The following is a 26,087-nucleotide window of genomic DNA, read 5'->3' as shown; positions in this document are numbered from 1 at the left end:
ATCATACATGATTTTGTTGTCACTTAGAGGAGCCACTGGATCTTGTAATGATGAGCCTTCTCCATGGCTTAGATCTGTTAAAGCCCTTTGTTTGGCTGGGCATGCTGTTTTAGGCCTTTCGTTACATTGTTGTTGCTTCCTAGATAACTCCACATCTGAGAGTGTTGCTATATCAGCTCGTTATTCTCTTTCCAATTATGCCATGTTGTCGCGGATCTTACCGGGCTTTGGAAATGGGAAAAAAAAAACGTATCCCCTCCGGAAACCGGTCTGGATATCAAGCCCCAACAGCTGTGCGTAGTTTCTTCTTCCATTTTAATGGCGGACTGCAAGCTAAACCTACTGTATCGTGCTTAGTTCCTTCACGTTTTAACTTGTTTTGTAGCAGAAAACTTACAAAGACTGACTCAGGCCAAAGACACGCATGCAAAATCAGCCAGTTTAACAGCTTTACACCCCATGATGCTTTGCAGCAATCTATTTTTAATCTGTAAAACTGAAAATTAGTTATGGCCAAAAAACTAGAGCGCTCCGGAGCTTGTGTCGCTCTTCCTGAAGCAGATTGCTTCGAAGCACTGCGGTGGAGCCTCTTTCAGTAACACCTGGTCATGTGACTGTCTCAAAAACTGCTTCATTCTGTGCGTTGTGTATCGTGTCATGTTTGCAATGCTTTCTAGTGCGAAACTAGCTTGTTCTGCAACCACTAGATGGAGGAACTGCAACAATGGCGGCCCCCTGCATATAGTCACAGAACTGTGCTACACTTTGGACCCTCTCTCCTGCAGCTGCAGCTCTCTCTCTCTCTCTCTCTCTGTGTGTCTCTCTCTCTCTCTGTGTGTGTCTTTGTCTCTCTCTGTCTGTCTCTGCGTCTCCCTCTTCTCTTTCTCTCTCTCTCTTTCTCTCTGTGTGTTTCTGTATCTCTCTGTGTCTGTCTGTCTGTCTGTCTGTCTGTCTGTCTCTCTCTCTCTCTCTGTCTCTCTGTGTTTCTGTCTCTCTCTCTGTCTGTCTCTGCTTCTCTCTCTTTCTCTCTCTCTCTGTGCTTCTGTATCTCTCTGTGTCTGTCTCTGTCTGTCTCTCTCTATGTCTGTCTCTGCTTCTCTCTCTTTCTCTCTCTGTCTGTCTGTCTGTCTCTCTCTCTCTCTGTGTGTGTCTCTGTCTCTGCTTCTCTCGCTCTGTCTCTCTGTCTCTCTCTCTCTCTCTCTCTCTGTGTCTCTGTCTCTGCTTCTCTCGCTCTGTCTCACTGTGTTTCTGTATCTCTCTGTGTGTGTGTCTCTCTCTCTGTGTATCTCTGTCTCGCTGTCTGTCTCTGCCTCTCTCTGCCTCTCTCTGTCTCTCTCCCTCTACTTGCTAACCCAGCTGAACAGGAAGAGAAACCACTACCTCTGAGCCCCTTAAAAGAATAGGCCACCATTTTTGCATATAGCTTAGATGAGTTGATGGGTACCTATCTGGTCTTAACGCATGTGCTCAGTTACGCAAAAACATGTTGTTAGCATTTAGCCTCTCCTCCTCTCCTCTATGGACCCAAACGGGGGTGAAGTTAGAAGTGACCAAGCTCTTCCACATTTTCCCTATTTACATACGGTTACATGAGCGCTTACATCATCCAAGTATGGTTGCACAAAATTAAACATGTTGATTTTCTAAGCGGATAAAAAGAGGTACTATGTTGTATGGCGTAATAATACCTTAGGAGCGCGTCGACGTCCGTGCAGTAAAGTCGAAGTGCAAAAAAAATGGCATATTCCTTTAACATTTTTTATAGGCTACTTTCAGAAACGGCCACAGAATGATATAGAATATGGCTAGCTAAAGATTAAAAAGCAAGGAGACACTTAGATAATTATAAATAGTGCAACTGTTTCTCTGTTTAAAACAAAAGAGCAGTGAGCAGGACCATACCTATAAACCCGGACTGAAACAGGATCAAACCTGGACTAAACCTGGACTAAACAGGGCTCAGTGTTGAACTGAGCAAAGAGGAGAAACACAGCACTGCATTGGCACATAGTGTAGGCAATGTTTCCTGTTATTTAGAACCAAAACGTATTTTTCAAGTAAAAACAAAACTATTAATTATCATTGGATTTAATAAAGGCTTAAAAATCTCCATATAACCGTGAATCATGTTTCAGACCTTTGCTTGATAATAATTATAATAATAATAATTATTTTCTTTTTTTTCAAATTGGAATGAAATTTAATTCAAGACCCTTGAACTAAACTTTAGGTGACGTGTCCGCCGTTTGGACCCTACTTCATTTGCATCAACTAGAAATTACTTTCCTCCCCTTTTTTTTTAATTGTTTAAAATGCACCAGAATGCAGGAAAATGCATCTAAAAATAAATAAATAAATAAAAATATTCCGAGGAAATCTGCTTGAAATCTGTGCGAAACACTGATATACAAACACACACATACACATCCGAGGTAACGTTGAATTATTAGAAATTATTATTAGAAAGCGAAAATAAATTTGAATGTGTCGAATATTAGAATGCGCTTTTCTGATACCACAATGTTAATCACAGACCGTACATTCCTTCTTTTTTTTTCTACATTCATGTGTGTGAAATGTGAAACGATTTGAAGAAATTTTGCGTTCTTTGGGCCATGTCAGACACCGTAGTTGGATACCCGGAAGCGGGGTTTCTACTATATCATCTAAACAAACATGTAAGCCAATATACTCTCCTAACATCGAAATATGCACAACTCGATAGATCTGCAACACTGAATATCTGTATTTGATGCTGTTTTTTGGGGGGAAATGTGTTGACATGATGAACTGCGACATGTCGTTTGGTAAATACGAGTGAGCTAGTCGCTAGTCGCTAAACTTTCGGGCTGTTGCTGTGCCACATAGTCAAAAGTTAACTTTGGCAGAAATGATCCCGCAGGGAGCTGTGTTACACAAAACATCGCATTTGTTCTGCGTTACGTTGACAATGATTTTTTTAAATAATCCCAGCGCTAAAGTTTCAGGATTGAGTCGTTGTTTATTTTGTTACAGCCTAAGTGCGTGCTTTTTAACTGGACAAATAACGAGTAAGTTAATATTCCTGTTTAGTTACTACATGGGGTGATTTTTTGCTCAGTGGCCTGGATTTTTAATCAGACCATCATCTTTCAAAGATCTGATAAATCTGGCAATAAATGTCTAAAGCGAAGTTCAGTGAATCTGAACACACGTTAAGTGACGTTAACGTGTTTATTTATTTCTGCAGGGGTTGATGTTCTGGCCTTTGTCGTCAGATTATTTGTGTCATCATCTGGACATGGTGACTGAGCACAAAGTTATCTGACACGTACTGCAGCTGCATTCCTCATTGACCGAAGGTGAGCCATGGCTCGTGAGGAGGAGGAAGAGGAGCTGACCCCCACTGAAGCCCTGAAAGAGGTGGACGTCTTCACCTCAGTGCGATGCCTGGGTTACCTGTCCAGTGTCAACCTCCTGGTGGCGGTGTGCGTTGGCATGTATGTGCGATGGGAGGTCACCAGCGAGCCGATGATTTTGGTCATCTTCATCCTTGCGCTATTTGTCATCGGGATAGCCAGCATCTTCCATTACTACTTTGCAATGCAGAAAGCCAGCCTTAGCTTGTTCCATCTATGGGGCGGCTTCCTGCTTGGCCTGCTGTGCTTTCTCAACAGCCCCGCGTTGGATTATAATGTAAAGGAGCTCGTAGCGAACTACCTACTTTTAGCATGTGTTATCATGAAAGCGGCATGGGCTTTGACTGAGCGGATATGCAACTCTGTTCAATACAAACCTGCCTTACTCACATCAGCTGAGTTCCTGGAGCTGCTGGGATTCGGTATTGCCAGCACTACAATGCTCTTCCAAAAGTCAGTGGCCATCATAGGTTTAGTTGTTGCCCTGGGAGCTCTTATTGTCGACCTCAGGATGAAGTCGCTGCTGGCGTTACCCAATCTGGTCACTTTTGCCTTGATTACCTCTTTAGTATTCTTCCAGGCCTTGAAAATCACAGCCAACCCATTTGCATTGGGGTGCTATCTGGGCAGGCTCCTGTGTGAGCCTGTGTTGGATGTGTATTTCAGCGGACTGGGACCGAGCGAACGCTGGGTTCCCGTGTTGTCTCTGGGGAAAGTGTGGAGGTTGCTCTCACTGCTGCCTCTCATTGTCATTGAGTTGGCCTACTTTGTCCTGGCAGCTCTAAAGGTAAATATAGAAATTACAATTTTTTTATTAAATACAAGTTATTATAATTTCTGAATCTATTTGTGGCATAGCTATTGTGAAATGTTTTCTTTTCTGAGTGTTGCGATTGCAAATAGAATTTATGTTTTTAAATCAAAATGCAGTTCACAGGGCACAATTATATCATGTCCCAGAGATGATAATTTGAGAGAGGATTGAAATATGAATGGCATACTGTCCAAATCATTTCAGACTTTGCAATATTGACATTTTTATTTGATTGCAATAAATTGTAGTGCGCTCTAATGGCTCTAAATGTAGTAAAAATATTATGAACTTTGGTGAGCATGTCTCATTTTTTGCTTTATAATTATGCCTCTTAAACTAAGGAATAGGCCACCGTTTTTCCATACTGAGATATGTTCTTACCTGAGCTTAGACGAGTTGATGCGCAACTGTCTGGTCTTTGTGCGTGCGTTCAGTCACGCCAAAAGGCCAAAGATGTTGTTAGCATTTAGCCTCTCCTCTGCTCCTCTTTGCGGTCAAACTGGGGTGAAATTAAAAGCGAACAAGGTCTTCCACGTTTTCCCTATTTAAATACGAAGTGCTCCTAAAGTGTTATTACACGGATATGTGAGTAGTTGCATGATCCAGGTATAGTTACACAAGTCGTCATTTTTTTTTGGGACACTTTTTGGATATGGATTATTGTTATATTATGATTATCTTATCAATACAAATAAAAAACAGAGCGTGTGCATGATGAAACGTGCATAACACGTCTGTTGGAGGAGAAACCTCTACTTCTGAAGTTAATTTAATTAAAATTTTACGTGGCTCCCCGGAGGCGTAGAAGGACCTCTATCACTTTCTGATCAGTGTTAATTTCGTCGACTAAAATATTTAGTCTTAATTTTAGTCAAAGTGTTATTTTTGACGACTAAAATTGGACTAAAACTAAATTAAAAGTTTTTCATGAGACTAAAACTATGACTAAAATAAGACTAAATAAAAATGAAAGGGAGAGACTAAAATCATCCAAACTTCTATTGACCGTCTGAAAGAGCCTCATATCATGTAAATTCACTGCCAAAGGATCAACTCTGAGCTTTGTTCATGTGGAGCAGCTCCATGAAGCAGAGGAACAAGATTAAATATGATTATAATGAATATTATAAATGCAAAGTCGACTAAATTCGTCTTAAATTTAGTCGACTAAATTTACTTGCAATTTTAGTCGACTAAAACTAGACTAAAATTGAAGATATTTTTTTGACTAAAACTAGACTAAAATCGAATTACATTTTCGTCAAAATACTAAGACTAAAACTAAATTAAAATATGTTGTCAAAATTAACACTGTTTCTGATCCAAAGTTACGTCCGAAAATCGGCTATGTTTTAAATGGCGGGAGTATTCACCTTATTCCGCCCCGCCCACTTTTGTCACTTTTTGCTTTGTCTTGGCACTTCCGTTGTACAGACACTTCTGGCCGAGCGCGAAGCCCGTTCATTTATTGATTTGTGTAAAATGGCCAATGTTCATTTGCACCAACATGTCAACTCTGCACCGTTTCTCAGCGCGGCCGAAAAACGGCTTTGTTTTTCGTGTAGTAACTGATTTTATGTGGACGTCTCCAGCCCTATGTTAACTGATAAAAGAGAAAGAAAAGGGGTGGGCACAATTAATGGCGGCGCCCACACGAGCCTCCGGAATAAGGTGAATAGGGTTAAAAAATGCCGCAATTCGGGCGCCCCCTCCAGCAGATGGCGCCCTAGGCGGGCCTGGGTTGCCTATGCCTAGAGCCGGTCTTGGGTACTATATTGTAAGGCGTAATAACACCTTAGGAGCACTTCGTATTTCAATAGGGAAAACGTGGAAGAGCTTTGTCACTTCGAACTTCACCTCAGTTTGAGCCCATAGAGGAGAGGGGGAGAGACTAAACGCTGACAACATCTTTGGTCTTTTTGCGTGACAGAGAGCACGCACAAAGACCAGACAGATACGCATCAACTCGTCCAAGCTAATACGATTTCTTAGGGGTCAGTCAAACAATTAAAATGATCAAGATTCTTTTGGTTTTGTTTAAAGATGCAAACATGTTTGTTTTGCCATGAAGTCTGTTTTTTTGTCTTGAACCCATATTTCAACCATACCAAATACCAAAGCTATTTTCAGATTCTAATATAGCTCTTTGATAATTCCTCTCTGCAGCTGGGGCACTTGGAGCAATGGTATCTGGTCATCCCTGGGTTCTGCTTCTTCGGTCTCTTCTGGTCCATCTGCCACATTGTTCTTGTCATTACAATATGGGGCTTCCACACAAAACTGAGTGACTGTCAGAAAGCGTGGAGGGCGCAGAGGACTGGTACGAGGAGCCTGGACCAAGTCATGGCTTCCAGAGGCATTAGACACTTCTGCCTCATCTCGGAACGGCTGGTATTTTTCACGATTCTCTCCACAGTCATACTTGGGGCCGTGTCCTGGCAGGTAAGACCCAATATATTTCACATACAGTGCTACGCTAACCTCCATATAGCTATAAATCCAGACTTGCATCTTCTTGTATAAATTGTTGAATGAATAAAAAGTATGTTCTAGTGCCCAGCATACAGTTGTTGGGAAGATCTAAATTTGAACCACCATTCCTTATAAAAACAACAATAAAAACAACAATAGAAGTAAAAACAGGTAAATTTGCCCGTATAACAAAAGCATAAACAAACAAACAAAAAAACCAAGGCACTCCTCCCACATCATAAATGTCTTGACTTTTGTTTTTGCATTGACTTTTTACTTTAATCCATAAAATTGACAGTGAAATTAGATAAATGTTATAGTTTATCCCCCTCTGTGCACTTTTGCCGTGTGCAGCGGGATGAATTGAATGCTTGAGGTTGCGTGCTCCTCCGTGTCTGCTGACCACCATTCTGTGAAACTACCCCTAAACAAGTCAGTCAAAATAGGGACAGTGTAAGTTTGCCGGTTCCTGGTTAGAAGTTGAAGAATTTGAAACCTTTGTTGAAGCTGCTCAAAGATGCCGTGAGGCCTCAAAGTGTTTAGAGGAGGTCTTAAAAAAAGTCTTTAAAAGGTATTAAAGTCATATTTCAGGATTTTTGACCTAGGGCTTCATTTGATAGGGCCTCATTTCCAGAGTGTTGTTGATTTCTGGATATATATATATATATATATATATATATATATATATATATATATTTAATTCATACAGTCCTTATATTTGAAGAGTTTAGTGGCTAGTGCTCGCCTAGTGCATGTCTATGGTAACTGTCAGACCCAAGCACAGTGCAAAGGCAAATCACTTTTAACACTAGACTACCGATATAAATGTCTCTGTTGACTGAATCATTTTTAAAATATAACCATTTTGCATTTAAAAAAAAGTTACATTTGATCTACAGTAGTTTGTTTACCTGCGGCCAGCATTACTACACGTGGAATTCACAAAGGAGCTTTCTACAAATCAGATATGGCAACGTTTGGAGGACTACCCCATGATTTTAAAGAGGTTTTTAATGCAGGCTACTGGTTACCATAGACATGCACTAGCCTAGCACTAGCCTAGCACCACTTAACTCTTCAAATATAAGGACTGCATTAATTAAAAAAATTAAAAAATCTCCAGAAATCAACAACACTTTGGATAACTAGGAAATGAGGCCCTATGTCAAAAATCCGGAAATATCCCTTTAAATTTGACTTTGGGATTTCTGCAAATACCCTGTATTTATATTTTCTAAAAAGCCTCTATTGTGCTGGGCTGATAAGTATTACAAATCTTTTAAAGCATATTGCTAACCAGCAATGTAAATAGAGAATTATGATGTGGGAGGAGTGCCTTTGTTTTTTGCCTTTGCCTTTGTTCCCCAAACACCAAAGAGCACCTTCCCCCAAAAACTAATTTTGTTATTGACTTCCTGAGCATTTTGGGTCTAGTTTTTCTTGTAAACAAATGTGTACATTTGGTGTGTTTCTTTCTGGGTTTATGCTGGAAAAAAATGCCTTCCTTTTTTGTTCTCTCTTGAAAAATACTACTGAGCTAAAACATAAGTCTCAACAATAACACAGACACAAATCAAAATGTTATTGCCATATTAAACATGCTACAACTACCAAAATAAAAATAAAAAGTGGATTTATTGTCAAACAATTTGGACATAACAGAATCACCTTTCAACCAATTGTTATGATCTGGGGTTGCTGCAGTTGGTCTGGTCTCTTGAGAGGATTGGCCACCACAAAGTCCAGATCTTATCCCCATCGAGAATCTTTGGGATGTGCTGGATAAGGCTTTGCACAGGGGTCACTCTCTTCCATTATCATTACAAGATCTTGGTGAAAAGAATTAATGCAACGCTGGATCAACATTGGACTTTTGACCTTGCAGAAGTGAATGCATGCTGCAATCAAAACACGTGTGACCTTTTTTGTGGCACCTATTTTATTGGTCAGGCAGTGAACATAGGTTTAATAACAATAACAATACAATGTATTTATTTTGCACTTTAAATTTTATACTAATCTCAAAGCACTTAGGAGTTATAGCAAAGTGGATCAAACTGTAAAGAGGGACTGTAAAGTAATCACTTCTGCTTAACTGCGTAAATGATTTATTAGCACTTTAATATCCCACTGTACTTGCAAAAAGAGTAGCTATCGCTTATTTAACCATATTAGGCATTACCTTAGGCTCATGGGCCAAAGGACTCAATTCAGTCTCCTCTTTGTTGATGTTGTCAGCCTCTTAGCGCACCTACTGCACTTCTCTTATTCGAATGGTCTTTGTTCTGGGCTGGGGAGAAATTCATCACTAGGTGCCATTTGCATTTACAAAGTCCTTTCGCTCCCTTGATCTGTGGAGTACGTTATATCGAGGAGGTAACCCCGCGGTTTCAGGTGGGTCTGGGCTTATTGAGACAAAACATTTAAAAAAATGAGTGAACTCTGTTAACACACCTCCTCTCCCTGCAATTCGGGCGTTTTGCTCTCCCAAAATTTCATACACTGACGGCGCTGTGATAAAAAAAATTACACCGTTTGTTGCGAAGCGCACTTCCTGTTGCTAGCATACTGCATTCAGACAAACGCAATGGAGACTGTTCTGTTCTGTTCTGTTCTGTTTTATTGCCTCAATATTTGGTGCAGCCCTGTGAGACAAGTCCTGTTGTGATATTGGGCTATACAAAACCATTGATTAATTGAGACGTCAGGGGCGAGGAAGGAGCTCTTGATTGAAAAATAACTGAGGTTTTGGGGCTTACTACTCCCTCTTTGCTATTGCCATGTCCTATGGATCTTTAACTATAGCTATACCCATGGTCTACGCGAGGATCTCCCAAGTATTTAAGCACATATCCAGCCCAAACATCTGAGTAAAGGACTATTGTTTGTGCCAGTGGACAATGGTCATTCCAGGTTGGCCCCGTTAGCTTGTTACAATCACCTACAGCTCATTGTTGATGAAAAGTCCGCAAAAAAACACAAATGCATCAAGCCCGGCTCAGTGTGTGATCATCTCAAAGGCTGCTTTACATAGTTTTATTGCTTTATTGACGTTATTAGTGCATAGTTACTTGTTTTCATCGGATCTATGCGTGCTAGCTGCTAAGCAGCTAGTTAGCTCCTGGCGAGCGGTTAGCCGCTCGGCTACGGACTTATTTATTGACATGGCTGGATGTTCTCACGTTGAAAACACAGACACGATAAAGCTGTATTGGAAAGAGAGAGTAAATCAGAGGTCTGTCAGTGCTTATGAATGGCTGCTTTTAACTATAGTCTCCCATGGACAGCTCACAGACACCGGAGGCAGCGCACCAAATGTAGGGAGTCGGAACAGTCAAAGTCTGCATAATAAAATATCAGCTACAGAATTGTATTCCTTTTTTAGAAGAAGCTGAAGCAAGCAGAGCGAACGAAAACGCTACGGCAGACAGAACCGGAAGTCGCGAAGTCAAATGTTACCCATAATGCATCGCAAAATTCAGTCGCTCCCCCACCCATCGGATGAAATTTTGGGAGAGCTGAACGCCCAAATTGATAGTATTCATTAAATGTAAGTAGTGTAGAATGCCCCTAATGGCCAATTAGTGAGACAAGAAGTGTGGTTTATGGCCGTCCTGACAACTTGAGTAAATATCTTGTGTGTTTACCAGTCTTACATTTAAGTACAAGAGCCAGAAAAAAGCTTAATATAAAAGGGAAATGTCCTCAACTTAATCCGCCCAGTCCAGTCCTGTAGCTGTCTAATATTCCTTATATCAAGGTGGACACTTGCGTAATGTTTGATCGTTCCAATGAGTTCTTCTCGGCTGATAGGATGGGATGCTCAGTAGGAGGCTGTTATATAAACTGCTTGCAAGGAAAAAGCCCTGACAGTCCAGATAATTGTAAGTGATTATGACCCCTGCAGTTATTATTATTCTGTTGTGACGGAACAGTGGTATTGTGTGTTCAGACTGCTCAATGCTTGCGTCTCCATTTAGTCTGGTCCTGTCATGTTTTGTCAACCCATAATAACACTGTGCCAGTCCTGCATTGTACAACTGTCTGGCAGAGTGTCACCACCAATTAGCTTTTTGTGATTTCTCCTGTTCGGATGATGAGAGTTGAATAAAACTGACTCTAATTCTGTCTTTTTCGCAGCAATCCAACGGGCTCTTTCTCAGTGCTCTGCTGGTGGTTCTGCCCGTGGAATCGCTGACTCATGCCTTATTTTATGAACTGGGGAGCTCTTTGGGTGGAACCTGCGTTGGTTATGCTCTGGTTGTACCAACTGCGTACTGCAGGTAATGTTACACCAAGTTTTATTCTTGCTTGATCTTGAATACTTACATTTTGTTAGATAGATAATGCTATATTGATGTAAAATATTTTTCCCACTTCTGGTTTGACACTTGTTTCAAAGTGGATCAGTCCCTTTGAGAACCTTTTCACCACTGCCTCTCCAGCTTTGTGGACGTAGCATCTGTCATCAACGCTATTATCAGGCAGATTATTTTTTGCAAAGGAGAGTTGGAGCAGTGAGTTTCTTGGTTATGCAGGGCTGTGGGAGGACAAAACAGAGAGAAGCGCCAAATCACTTTTAATAGCTGCTGTGGGAGATTCAAACATTACTTACGCATGAATGACAGGCAACATGCCATAGAATGTTTCAATCATAATCAGAGTAAGCGCACATGTTGATTGATTGCCATGTTATCACAGTTATAGGATGTCTTGAATTAGACTGACTCTAAGATGATATCCATATAAGGAAAATATCTGGTATATTTTAACATATGCCATGTTAAAACAGGCACAATTGCCAGTATGTTTTTGATGCAAATAGGTACTTTCACAGTTTAGTTTGTATTATTGGCTGCATGTCCCTGCTTATGCCTTGCCTGACACGTGGTTTAAAGTTACCAGGGAAGCAGGGATTAAATGCCAGAACCATTATTTGATGAAAAAAAAAATTAAGAGTAGGTTTGATCATCAATGAGACTAACTGGTCATTAACAAATATTCAGGGGTTCCGCGGTGCATTAAAAAGCAGTCGTAAAATTTAATTGTGCCAAAAGTAAGGCCTTACATTTCATCCTAAAGAAGCTTTAAATTGGATTCCAATAAATAAATTTGTTGGAAAACAATGACATTGCTCAACTAGAGGAGGAGGAAAAAGTAAGTGCACCGTGTGGAATTTCTTGCATTTCTGGCAAAATTGGTCACTAAATGTGGTCAATCTTTATTAAAATCAGTAAACAATGTCTGCTTGCCTTGAACTAAAACCACCCAAACATTTACATTTTATTATATTTTTATTGGCCACAACATGTAAACATTCACAGGAGAGCGTGGAATAAGTACTGTATGTACACCGCCTGAATCTCACTGAACTGCAGCAGTTTTGTAAAGAGGAATGATCCAAGATTCATCCTGATCAAGGGGGTGGGACTAAATAAGGTCACACTTCAACCCACTCCTTTTTGAACAATTGCTGTTGCTATTATCATTGTTTGTAAATTGTTCGAAATAAACTAAACAAACAAAAAAAAGCCAGCTATTTAATACAGGGGTTCACTTACTTATTCACATGCTGTTGTGAATATCTCACGTTTTTCTGCAAAATATCTTGATAAACTTATGACTTAATTTTTCCATTGATGACAGCACGTTGTCCAGGCCCTGAGGCAACAAAACAGCCCCACACCATGATTCTCCCTGCTCCATACTTCACAGTGAGCATAGGGTTTTGATGTTGATGTGCTGTTCCATTTGTCCTCCACACATGATGTTGTGTGTTCCTCCCAAACTATTCGACTTTGGGTCCAACAGTCCAACAATCTCGGGCTGAAACCTGACTGTTTGCTCTTTAGTTTTACAACTTTCATTAGTTTCATCAGCAGTTATAATCCATACATGTGTTTATTTACTACTTGTACTTTACTACGTTGCTAGATATTAAGTAATGAACTGGCATTAAACCCTGTTTGTAGGGAGCTTTTAGACGTCCCTAAAGTGGAGCGTGTATATCCTGGTGCACAACCACCCAAACTTCATTTTTGATGAAACTGAATATTTTGTGTTCCATTCAATATAGTATTTTAACATGAAATGGCTTTCAATCGTACCTGTTACTACCTGTGTAAATCCTGCTGGACAAGGTATGGAAAGTGATTGTTTTATTACCTTTTTATTACCTTTGATTAACCTGGTAAAATGTTTGGGAACTAATTCTCATTTACGCAGTAAGAGTACAACAAGTCTTAGAAGAAAGTAGAGAGGATTTGAATGCTTGTCTAACTGGAGCGGCTCATAATACATTTTTCAGTGCTTTTGTCTGTCAAACAGCAGCAGCACATACGTTTACGGCCTACCTTGAAGGGATGTAAGAAGCAGTGGAAGTTTCTTCTGTACAATGGAGCAAATATTATTTTCCTTCCCTCGTCGACAAGTTCGGCTGACCTAAATGATGGTTCTCAGGCATGGATGAGTACAGATCGTCTTTCAGAGGCATTTGATGTACTCTGAATGTTGTTTTTAACCACCATCCCAAACTTCTCCAGCTGTAATCAAGATGAACGACAAAGTTTGACCAAAGAGCAATGTGAGGCTTCAAGCTGGATTTTAATTCCAGCACTTGTTAAGTTGTTTCCTACAGCCCTGTTTTGTCTTCTCATCCCACAGCTTGTTATATCAGTTTCACCCTAAGGAATGCAGTTTTACAGGCCTAGTCAGTGGCTGTTGCTGATTTACTGCAACTTTAAGCAGATGTCCGGGCCTCTTTTAATTAATTTTGACTAGTTTTCATTGGCGATGCTTCCCCACTGTTTGGTCATAGTGCTGGCATGATTAATTAGTTTACAAAACCGGGATTGCCAAACTTTGCAGGCCGTGACCCAAAATATGGGTGCGAACCACTGGGAAACCCACAGTGATGCACGTTAAGCCATGTTAAAGAGTCAAAAGAAAAATCTGTCTCCGTAGATTGTGCTATTTTAGATTAACAAAACATATTATTACTATTTCATCACTTTTGAAAATTGTAGTATCTGAACAGAATCTCCATCCGACCTCCATCTCAGTGCTTTGCGACCCCCTGGTCCCGACGCCCACTTTAGTAACCACTGCACTAAATAATGCAGCACATACAACCATATTGATTTAGCTTATTTTTTATTTTCTAAGGATGGAAAAACTAAACCTGGGAGTTTTATAATTGTATCTTTTTTTTGATGAACCGATTCAGTTATTGCCCAAACAAACAAACAAACAAACAAACACAAACAAGATTATTTTCGCTATCCCTACATAACTGCATTTCTCTGCACCGCAGGCATTTGTAAAAAATGATCTCTGGCTCCAAGTTTTCACTCCGCACAAAAAGCGTGTGGATAAAAGGCCAATAACTATGCATAAACATGCTCTAATGTTCAGGCCCTTGAGGGATAGTTCCAGTGATCCCTTCGCAGCATATCAAGTTCTTCTGCTCGAGCAAGTATTACCCATTAGCCGCTGTATTACTGCCTCTACCATTGCCCTCTCTGTCGGCTGCTTTTAAATGTATTTTTTGATGAGGCGGCTTCGCTTAGTCCGAACGAATCTCTCCATCAGTTGCATATTAGTTTAACATTTTGGGGGAGCCTTGGGATGTCTGCTACAAACTAAACATTTTTGGAATAAACATACTTAGGGTTTAGATCTGTGTGTCTATTAGTTGTTGTGCATGAAGATTCATAAATTCCAATTAATATGTCTTTTACCAGCACTGCCCACCCTTTTGTTTTTGGAGATTCACATTTTTGGGATAGGAATTTAGAATATAGCGATAAAAAATCCGGACCCCCAGAGGTTTTAATCCGGACCCCAAAGCCGTTTCATCGCAATATACTTAATATCCGCTGGAATTAACAATTAAAGGGGCTAGACGCAAGTTGGTGATTTTATGCTCACTACTGCCATCTCAGGCCGTATGTGTAACTGCAGCTTCTATATTAAGCTCGCGCATGACGGCACTTCGGACCCGGATAAACACCTTTTTGAGTGACAGTGCAGGATTTTGGAGGCAGTTGTGGTGAACAGGTCTGGGCTCATTCTACACATTAGGACATGGCTGGAACATGTATAGTCCCTTTAAATATAAACAATATAAATAACACATTGAATTAAAATTTGATTATTTATTCTTGGATCAGCTCTGCTATCTAATTGTTTAACCTGTGCTAATGAGAATAATTTACATGATTAAGTTTCCCTCCTCCTCTCTTTCTTGCACTTTTTAATATGTGAGTGTGGTTGAATGAAGATTGTGTGTTCTGTGTGTTGATACTGTTTTTTTTATTGTACACAAGCAAGTTGACAGATTCTTCTTATCCAAGTAAATTTCGTTGCATTGTTGTCTGTTGATATGATAAATAAATCTGATCTAATCTGAGGTAACTAACTGCTTAGTATCATACTTCATTGTGATTGGTTACATTGCCTGTACATCCGTCAGTGATTGCATATTGTTTGAGAAAAAAAATTCTCATTGCTCTCGAAGCGCATTAAAATGCACCTTTGTACGAAGTGCCCTTTATAAATAAAACTGCCCAGCCTTTAACTGACAGTTTTCCATTGTGCATAGAGGGAGTATCAGAGCGTAGTGCCCCCTCTGAACTCGTCTTGGTTGATATCGGGTGCTTGTTTAAGTGATGGGCTCGCAGAAAGCAGTGGTGGTATCTGTATGCAATGCTCGTGTTTGCGAAGTCCAGAGGGAGAGCTGTGAACATGATGAGAATGCAGTGGTGTATAATCGGGTGTTTGATGGCTGCAGATCATGTTTTTACAATGACAAGAGCCCCATGGGGAGATCACAGAGATAGGGGTGAGAGGAGGCAAAGCGTGGGGTGAGACGCAAGGGTGAAGGTAAACACGGACGCATGTAAACGGGCAGACAGATATGAGGAGGAAAACATCTTCAGCCAAACAGTATTTTTTGGATACACTGTTTGGCTGACATACATTTTCAGCATATTAAACTGCTGACGTTGAAATGACTATCTATTTGTCATTTAAGTGATTGTGCAGCCCTTTTAAAAGCCAAAAATAATAATACAAGTTATGACAGACTGAGGTTTGCTGGGAATAAGTACAAGATTTTCTAAGGATAAAAAGAGAGGAGCGATATGTGGTTTGAATCTTAAACCACAGACTCTTCTTCTCCCGGACGCCGGGAGAGCAGAAAAGATTAGATAGGTTTAGGTGAGTGGGGGTGCTTGCCAAGCCATGCCGAGGTGTCTCGCATCAAATGCAGTATATCTTTATAGGAGGCAGCATCAAGGTTGTCAGACACGAATCTACGCATCAATTCCATCCACAGTGATACTATAGGACTGTGCTGAGTCATTTATTACGATTCAAGGACAGACTGCATTTCAAAATGCATACAAAGTAAGTAATTAATTAAATGAAAACACAAAAAATGGATGCAATAAATGAGCAGTGAACTTATAACATGAGAATGAGCAGCAGTGGCTCAGTATTCACCCTATTCCAGAAGTTCGCGTGGGTGCCGCTATGAATTGTGCCCACCCTCTCACTCCTTACTGAAGAAGTTGAGATAAAATCAGTTTTACACAAATCAGCCATCATATCAACCGCTAAATGAACGGACTTCGCGTTCTTCCGGAAGTGTCAAGATTGTTGAGATTGCCACCTGAGTTTTTAAACCTGGGGCTGCTGCAGTTCTACGACAGCAGATGTAAATTTCTCTTTCATTACAAGTCTCCGCCGTTGGAGGCTATAATTTGCGGCCGCATGCCGGCGTGAATCGAAGTGGATCTGTCTTTTTAGCTTGCGATTATCCATGTGCATCTGCCACACACAGAGAAGCAAAACATGGGCAACGTGGGAAAGGTGTTCAGCGTGCAAAGGATAATTGCACAGTGGGGCAATTGAGGAAAATCACTAACCTGTGCGTCAGTGTCCGGTACAGACTGTGGCATAAAGTCAAAAAAGTGTTTGTTAGATCTGTGTCTAAATCTAAATCTGAGTCTACTGCTGCTGCTCCTCCTGAAATCAATTTTTAACTTGTCAAAAGAGCCAAATGTATTAGCCTTGTTCAAATCAAAAACTACATGCAAGCACATATAGCCTATTTTTATTGCTTCAAAGAGTAATTCTCTTTGATTATTATATCAAAGAGAATTGGCGAAGAACAGGACAAAAAGGTATTGTCTATGACACTGCATGATATGGGTAAAATCTCATAAATTCCTATCACTATTAGTTTATTAATTTTGTTACAAACAATGCATACAATGGCTCCATACAATGGAAACAAGAAGAAAATATGTGATTTATAATAGCAGTATGTCAAAATCTCGTCTCGTCAACCAATTATGCCAAACGTTTTTGCCCTCTTTCAACTTCAGGGCTGCTTTTCCAGTGCAGGGAAAACTTCTACAGGCAGATCCAAACATTTAATGCAGAGGAAGGATTTTTACTTACCAGAACCTTTGTGATATTTAAAATGAAAAATGAACACGCCCGAACAAGGACTGAACCAGGACCATAGCACAGGACCTTCCATGCAAAAAATATCCGATCAAATTGAACATTGTCCTAAAGTTGGATTCAGTGAATTGAATGGAAGTCGCATTGTTTTTTATTGCTTTCCTGTGAGTTACAACATTCTCTATAATATTGAAAGTAGCCTCCGATCAGTTATAGCATGCTCCATAAAGTATCACCTCCAATCCACCTTCACTAAACTTTAGCTTGTCCTTGTAAAGACGAGGATAGGGGCATATTGAGAGTGCGATGTGTGAGTTATTTATGCCCTCACCTGCCAGAGAGATGTATGCTTTGCTATCTGCTTATCAGTGAGAAACATCAAGACAGGACATTAAATAGGAAATGCATTGTTGATCGCTCACCTTGACCTTGGTATATCATGCCACACTACAGGTACTGCAATTGTCTAGACTCTAAACAAACTCTTTGAAATGACTTTTATCTTTCTGAAGTTCCCAGTCAACACAGTTTCCTTTGAGCTCAGTCTTCAGAAGTGTGTACTGTTCCCTTCTCTCTTCCATTCTCTGCCCCCCCCCCCCCCTCTCATCACTCCTGTTTGGATTCTCCCTGGTGATAAAGACAGCGACTCCACCCGTCTGTGTCAAACTATCAACTTCACACTCGTTTATCTCCCTTCTGTGTATGATCTTCCTGCTCCCTCACCATTTCACACTTCAGACAAATCACCTTCATGCGGTTAGTGTCTTATGGTAACTGGACTACATAGCTGCCTGTAACTGGGGAATAATAATGCAACTTATTGGGGAATCTTTTGCCTCACTAGTGAGAGATTGGTTGGAGAGACAGACATTTGGGTTAGAGAAAAGGCTCTGGTCTGCATTGGTCAGGAGTTTAAGGAAATGAGAGGCACACCAGAGATAATTGTATGATTTTTTTTATTGTGTATGTTTTGATGGGTCTGCCAGTGGATATAAAGATAATTAAATGGCGTTTACCAACATGCATTTTAGTATGAACTAAAATGTGACAGCCCGATCTGCATAGCAACTTGATCTGCTTGACACTTTGATCTGTACATGCTTGGATATTTCACGCTCCCACTGCAGCATCATACACAAGGACACACTTCTTGTTCTTTACATATTTTACAGAACGTGTGCAAATATGGCAGAGCATATAAAACAAAGTGAATTAATTTCAGATCAGTATAGTCCATTGGTGGTTACAGCAGGTGTAAACTATGTGCGCCGCTCTAAAAATAAACTTTGTGTAAAGTGCTTTACCAACTTTATGCCTAAACCTTAAATGGATAACAAATTAAAGCAGTACTAAGTAACTTTTTTACCTTAATGAATCCTTCTGGGGGTAATACAAGTGTTAATGGGATGATTAGGGGTCTTTCATCTCCCCCTGGTGTCTCTAGCCAGAAAACCACAATTACAATTTCGCTGCCACCGGGTAGGTGTCACCAATACACACTAATAGAGTCATGAAGAAGAGGCTAACAGGCTAACGGGAAAAGCTAACTGCAGGCTAGCGCCACTTAAACAGTATTTACAACTAAGTTTCAGTGAAAGAAATTATCTCCATTGTGGATGTACTATATCCCTCTCTCCCTTATTAATTGTCCGTGAGAGAGAAAATACTACGCTGACAGAAAAGACTGAGTAAAAAACTGCAACATGCTACAACACCTGCAGTGACGCTTATGGCCTCTAGGTGCATGAGTTACTTTGTGCTGCTTTAAAGAGACTAGATACAAGTTGGTCATTTATACTCACTACTGCCACCTCAGGTGTTATGTGTAACTGCAGCTCGTGCATGACGGCACATCGGACCCGATGACAGTGCAGGATTTTAGAGGATTTTAGTAGTTGTGGTGAACAGGTCTGCGCTCATTCTACACATAAGGACGTGTCTGGAACATGTAGGGGGAGGAAAATACTTCCTCTTAACATTTTTAAACCCTGTATAGTCCCTATAAGGCTACAACCAAGAGAAAATATATTGCACCTTTTCTACGGAGTAAAATAATAAAACTGTCGTCAGGCTACTGGATTGGCATGATTCATGATGATCAGGCCTACGTGCAGATTGGGCTGTTATTGTTATTCACTAAATGTCTTGCTGTGTCTGCACACTCAGACTAGCTGTGAGGATTTGAGCTTTAAATGTTCTGGAGTTGTTATGCACTAGTCACGCTCCTGACTCCAAAATACAACTGTTTTCTTGTCTGTTCAGTGCGGATGGCCAGCCCGCCCTGTTACCTCCGGACCAAGTGCAACAGCTGAACATGCGAGCCACCGGGATGTTGAACAGTGTGCAGCGACTCTTCTCCCACCACATGGTGCAGACATTTGGCTGTGACTATTCGACCAGCGGCCTCACTCTGGAGGCTGTGCTCAATAAACTGCGCAGCTTCTTGGAGCTGCGAACCACAGACGGTCCACGCCATGACACCTATCTGATCTTCTACAGCGGACACACGCACAAAGCCAATGGATCCTGGGCTCTGGCAGGTGCGTGCTCTTGAAGTCATTTATGAATATAGCTATGCATAGGCCTTTTGTTGTGCAATACAATGCATTTTTGGAAATAATTCTGATCCATCTCGTGTCATCACAATCCAAGCGACAAAGCAATGTTGTCTGTAATACGCTGTGGTTTGTGAGGAAGTGACAGGTCCAGGCCTGTTTTCTCCCCCCGCTCTCCTCTCGTGTCTCGGTATGCTGTACATTTGTCCAGCTGTTCTGACAGACGGGATACGAGACCCTCTGGTTCTGGCTCTGATCGCGTGGGGTGATAAGGCCCGAGCAGATGGAGGAACAATACGAAATGGCTGCATGCCATGATTTTGTTTCATTAAATGTATAGGCTATGTTTAGCGCCAGAAGTGACTGCTTTTGCTTGTATGTTAATAAGAAATCTTTAACACCCAGAAATATCCCATTTAAGGTATATACGGATGGTCTATAACACATCTATTTTTCTAATTTGTGAAGTAAAAAAAACAAAATACGTCTAAATCAAGACAGCAAATAGGCGTAATGTGTAATATAGTTTCCAAAGTTTAATCTCTGATGCAATGACAGAACGAATTGGCTCAGTACAGATATAAAGCATGCCCCCTACAATGTCGCATTCGTTCCTTACTTCTTTAGACCTGCACACCCCAAGAGCACAGGTCTAAAACATCACTAACTTGTATGTTCTCGCCATGTTCCAAGTACCGTAAGTAAGTCGTCCACCTAAGCAGTGCTGTAAGTGAGACGTTACTTACCTCCAGAGCAAAAGCAAAATCTGGCATGGAGCTAAGAAAAATCATTTCCAGATCATATGGAAAAGATGCTTGCTCCTACCGTACAATTTTTTTTGGTACAAAGACATTTTGTACCAAAGTCTCTATTTGTTGAAATTACATAAAAGATATTAGAACAAAAGATGTGCCTAAAGTCCTTTTCAAATTTCTCTCTCACAATGGGAGCTCTGTTTTGTTTAGTATAAAACATTTTATACCCACTGGTCTGTTCATGAGCTCAGAAGGTAAATAATGTCCTGTCTTTCCAGTCTTGATCCTTATACTGTATTTGATTGACAAGTCCCGTCTAAAACCAGAACTTGGCACTTGAAATAGGGTAATGAAGGAAATGCTAGGCTTTTTGTTTCTTATTGAAATGTTGTTTTTGTGTTTGATAAAAGATTCCCGGGCTGTGTAGGCCTGTCATGATAATTACGATATCGACTTGCCGTCCAATCAATAATACAGGAAAACAATGTATTTTTAGGCTCAAGTTACGAGTTGTTTAGTTGAGAAATTCTTGGTATTTTCGTGACATGCCCTCCTATCTTCTTACTCTAATTTGCATTACACTCAGACAGTGCAGACTTTTCTTTCTTTTTTCTGAGCCCCTTTGTCAATTAGAAACTGATTTGCAAAGATCATGTAAAAGAAAATTGTTGGAATTAGTTTTGTGACGTTAGCCTCCAGCAACAGGGATTCTGAGAAAGTTTGAGGCATTTTTCCGACTTTAGCATCCCCTGAAGAGAAATGAGATCCGCAGCAGGTTAACGCTATGTCAACCCCGGCTCTTCTGTTCCCAGATTACTTGACACATTATCTCCGCACGCCGCTGCAAACAAGAATAAAAATCCCCGTTGAAAAGATAATGGCTTCCCTGTGTCACCAAACTGGAGGCGACATGGGGATGTTTTCACCGGATAATTGTACACAGTCTGACGACGTATGGTCTCTTTGGCAACAGACCAAATTAGGAACAGTTGCTTTTTGAAGTTTGTGTCTTTTCTCAGTTTAGAAAAGATTTATTTTTGAGTTGTTTGTTTGGGAGAATGCCTATTATTTTTCTGGTGCTTAAGTTGGTCTCAGTACTCATTAAATCTTCCCAAAATTGTCGTAAGTTCCCTATCTCTTTGCTTTTATTGCATCAAATAAGAATGAAACAATATTATCTGCAATGTAACCCTAACCTCACCTAACAAAACTGAGCAAGAAGTCTAAGTCAAGCTCTAGAGGGTAACAATTAAATTCCATAGTGAGCCCTATGATTAAAAAAAATGCTTTATATGGCTGCTGATGACCTTGGATTTGACTTGGACTTGCGAGTTTATTTAGGCTTAGGGACTCGGGGCCTGTGTCTGGTGAAAGGACAGCGCAAACTGTAACTCGATGGCTATTATCCGAGTGTTGTTGCGCTATGTGCCTTGGCCACTTGCGAGAAGGGGTCGCTTATAAAAAAAGTTCAACTAAGGCGTGGTTACAAGCAGCCTCACATTCCCGCAGTGGCGAGGGTCGTATCTTGCTTGGCAGCGACCAAAACAAATGCACATGTTCAGCTCCCCACTCCCTCTCCCCTTCCCGGCCGTGGAGTGTGGTTGGAGGAAAGACTGCTGTACTTAACACCGCCATTGCTTTTTTAAATAGCTTTTAAATTATGAATTTGTACAGTGCTTACCCAATAGCATACAATGGACACAATAAGCAATAAGAAACTCTCCTTAAAATGAGCTGGATTTATAACTATGACACTGATTCAATTTTAGGTTATTTTACGTAGTTTAATTTTATAGGAAAACACTTGCTTTAAGCTTTAAGCTTTAAGGATTGCAAAGGGTGCTATAAATTAGGGATGCACGTTTTCTTATTTTTCTTTAACGATAGTCAGAGACCTTAGCAATTGATAATGGTTCACTGAACTGAAGTAGATCAATCCTGTCCTAGGGCTGCACGATTTTGACAAAACACAGCAATTTTAATATTTTACGTAAGGCATATGTTTTATTTTTCATGTAATTGAGCACTGAGCTGCATCTGTCTACATTCGAAACTGCTGTTAAACATCATGGCATACTCAGTTATTCCATTTCAGTTTGATGCAGCAATAATAGGCAGCAAAGAGGCATTTCATACATTCTTCTTACCTATTCAGCTCCATAAATACATTCTCCAAATCACAAAACAAACCATGAACATCCCTACTTAATATAAAATATGTTCTGATTGATAATGGTTCAACTTGACTTGAACTTTTATTTTAATGAACATTTGGACTCCTGCTTATCCGAACTAAACAGATGACTCACCCCGGACTAGACTTGGACAGAAGCTTCTGGTGTAAAAACTTGCCACTGTGATTTTTATTACCATTTTTGTGGCACGTTGTACTCTATACCGTGCCAAGCAACTAATGAAGCCTCAACTTTTTCAGAAAAACTTCTATTACGATGGCCTGTTAGTAATAATCTTCTGCTGCCCACTTAAGTGACACATGTTCTATATCTGAGTATGACGTTGTCGGCGCCCACCTCTCTGATCTCTGTACTTTGGCTGCACCATCTGGAACCCACTCTGTGCTATTTGTGCGGCTGACATGACAGCAGTAAGGCAGACAGACAGACCCGCCGGCCAAAAGTGACAGGTTTGATCCCTGTAAAGCCACTGTCCATCACCAGCTTTGTGTCCTAGAAGCAGCAATGCCCTTGAACAGATCAAGAACACGCAGGAGTTTTCAGGCTGTGGTGGAAGAGCGGCCCATTGACTCATGAGTCTTGTCTTGATGTGGTTTTAATCACGGATAAGAATCGATGCAGCCCTGATTTAGTTCTTTTATATTGATTTATCTGTAGTTTTTCGCAAAAGCTAGTTGGCACCATGGAAATACCTTTAACTATTTGAGCCTGTCCCCACAAATGCATAGTACATCCTGTTAGGTAACGGTACCCGGACCTGTTTGTTTATTGTGCAATCTTACCCCATACAAATGAATAGGGAACTTAGGTATGTAGTTGTGGTTTCTCTATCATTAAAAACTTGATGATGTTTAGTGGCTATTGGAATTGGAAGTGTATCGGAACCCACAAAAAAACAGAAACTTGACTGAAGGACTGAGGAAACTTTTATACGCCAACTTGTATCTGAAGTAAAATCTTGAAAGGTGAGTTTAACAAAAGAAGAACTATAGGTAACGCTTCATATTAAGTCGTTCTCATTAAGTATTAATAAGGTATTAATAAGCAGTAATAATATGCTTGTAAAGTTTTAACACACTGCTTATTATACATTTATCTGTTAACATACTAATAGCACATTAATAATATGCTTATTCATTGCCAACCCTTAACCTAACCCTGACCTTAACCCTTGCCCTAAAATGATTACTAATACTTATTAATACGTAATGAGCACACCTTAATCTAAAGCGATACCGAACTATATCAGGGCTGAATCGATTCTTATCCGTGATTTAAACATAACCACAGCAAAACAAGACTCATGAGTCCATGGGCCTCTCTTCCGCCAGAGCCTGGAAACTCCTGCTCGGGCTTGATCTCTTCAAGGGCATTGCCACTTCCAGGACACAGAGCTGGTGATGGACAGTGGGTTCACAGGGATCAAACCTGACACTTTTGGCTGGCGGGTCGTTCTCTCTGCCTTACATTCACTAATCATTTCTAACTAGGCTTTGATCTCACCTAAATATGGCCGATGGGTTGACAGCAGCTGCAAACATCTGGATTGTTCACAATTTGCTAAGGTTGATGGCTAATGCTAACAGCTGCAGGAAAAAATACATTGTGCAGGCTAACGGACTCTGGAAAGTTGCCCCGACGAGCCAACTTGCTAACTTGTCACTGAGAGATGATTACCAAACTGTAGCTAGATTATTTAAAAAAACGGGTATGGTGGCGTTTTTCATTTATTTATTCTTTATTTACCAGGAAAGTCTCACTGAAATTAGGAGTCTCATTTCGATTGGAGCCAAGGGTAAATGTTTTTAGTTGTTAGACCCAACATGCAAAATCCACACATAAAGGCCTTGTCCAGGTGGAATCGAACCTAGAAGAGGGGACCACTCCAAGCCTCCAACTATCTTTGGTGGTGCTCGCCCTGTTTGCGCTGAGTGCTATATGTTCACAGGCACTGACGGGGCTTTTCCGAAACTGTTCCCTCCTCCCTTCCCCTACTACACCCTTCCACTCAGGCGTCAGTGAGGGCACCTTCAGAGGTTCACTCATCAGAGAAATTAGAGCTGTGGCTTTCAGAAGCACTGTCCCTTGTCCCCACGGACTGCACAGCCCATAATGTTGCAAAAGTCACAAGTTCGACTGATCATACTTTTAAATGAAAGGTTCCCTTCAAATTCAAATATGTCATATTTACATTATAGAGTTTAGCTTCTTCAAACTCACAAGTGAGAACTTTTCCTCTACCAGTAAAATCATATCATGTGTCATTGCCTCCTGATATGATTTTTCATTAATAAATGTCTATGTGTAGTTGTACTTAGGTGCTGCTAAATAAACGCGGAACTGAGGTTGTTTGGTGCGTGTTGCTCGTGGGACTGCTCTACGGTGTAACACACACCTGTTAAGCCAGCGTCAATGTCGACTCACTGTGAAGGAGTTTATTACCTACTTCCCCTCACTGAGTGCTCTGTTTCGGACCAAGCTCTAGTCCGCAGGCACACGCAAACTGAGTGTTAGGGAGTAGGGTGAGGGAGGAGGGAGCGGTTTTGGAAACGACCCGCTCAGCCTGATACTTCTGTCACCCACTAGCTGCTTTCACACAAAAATGTCTGCCTGGAGTTGCTTTTAATAATATATTCAATAATCTTTTGCAGGTAATGAGACTCTCCATATGGCTCAGTTATTGGAGTTGTGGAAAGAGAAAAACGCTGGCCACTGTGCACGACTAATAATCGTCTTGGACACCGAAAACTCTCTCCCATGGGTCAGGGACATCCGAAGAGTGGACGGTGTCTATGTGGCAGTCCAGGGGGCAGAGCTGTCCCAAACCAGATTGGACCCAGAGGTTGGCGAGAGCCCATGTCTTGGCGACTTCACTGCAGAGTGGGTGGATTTCAACTGCAACGCCGATTCCAACACCCAGTGGTCAGACAAGGCTCGAACCGTCATGGCTATCTATGGGGTGTCCAAGCGCTGGAGCGACTACTCACTTCATCTGCCCACAGGAAGTGATGTGGCCAAGCACTGGAAGACCCACTTTCCCAAAGTGACGTATCCCATGGTGCACTTGTCCAACTGGTGCTGCGGGCTGAATCTCTTCTGGCTGTGTGGAGTGTGCCTCAGATGTTTTCGCAGGTGTAAATTCGCATGGTTCCCGCCCGCTGTACTGGACACCGGACTGGGCATCAAGCTGGTGCATTCATAGACTCTACAGAGAAATTGATCAAAATGCTTGGGCAATTGCTGGAATGTAAAAAGTTTTCAAAAGGGAGAATGTTATGGTTCTGAAACGTACAGATTTAAATGCGTGATTTGCCATATACTGTGCCTCTAAGATGTGTTACAGTTTCTTACAAGTGCTTTGGGATTTATACAGCCCATAGGAGTAAATTTAGAATACTATGGGATTTAGTGAAACTAAATAAAAA

The 26,087-nt window shown here is 40.9% G+C and overlaps 1 protein-coding gene across 2 annotated transcripts; it reads left to right on the top strand.

Moving 5' to 3' along the window:
- Positions 1-2,627: 2,627 nt before the first annotated feature.
- tmem168a (transmembrane protein 168a) lies at positions 2,628-26,087 on the top strand. Of its 2 annotated transcripts, none has more exons than XM_079552443.1 (6): positions 2,628-2,678; positions 3,230-4,185; positions 6,379-6,654; positions 10,825-10,967; positions 19,420-19,697; positions 25,314-26,087. In XM_079552443.1, the coding sequence occupies exons 2-6, from the start codon at positions 3,349-3,351 to the stop codon at positions 25,862-25,864; spliced, it is 2,085 nt and encodes a 694-aa protein (XP_079408569.1). In that variant the 5' UTR covers positions 2,628-2,678; positions 3,230-3,348; the 3' UTR covers positions 25,865-26,087. The 2 variants fall into 2 exon arrangements, with proteins under 2 accessions (XP_079408569.1, XP_079408570.1); XM_079552444.1 differs by lacking the exon at positions 2,628-2,678 and adding an exon at positions 2,980-3,050.

Source organism: Gobius niger (assembly GCF_951799975.1).
Source record: "Gobius niger genome assembly, chromosome: 2".
NCBI lineage: Eukaryota > Metazoa > Chordata > Actinopteri > Gobiiformes > Gobiidae > Gobius > Gobius niger.
The sequence above is the reverse complement of the archived record's forward strand: the minus strand, read 5'-3'. Positions and strand labels throughout refer to the sequence as shown.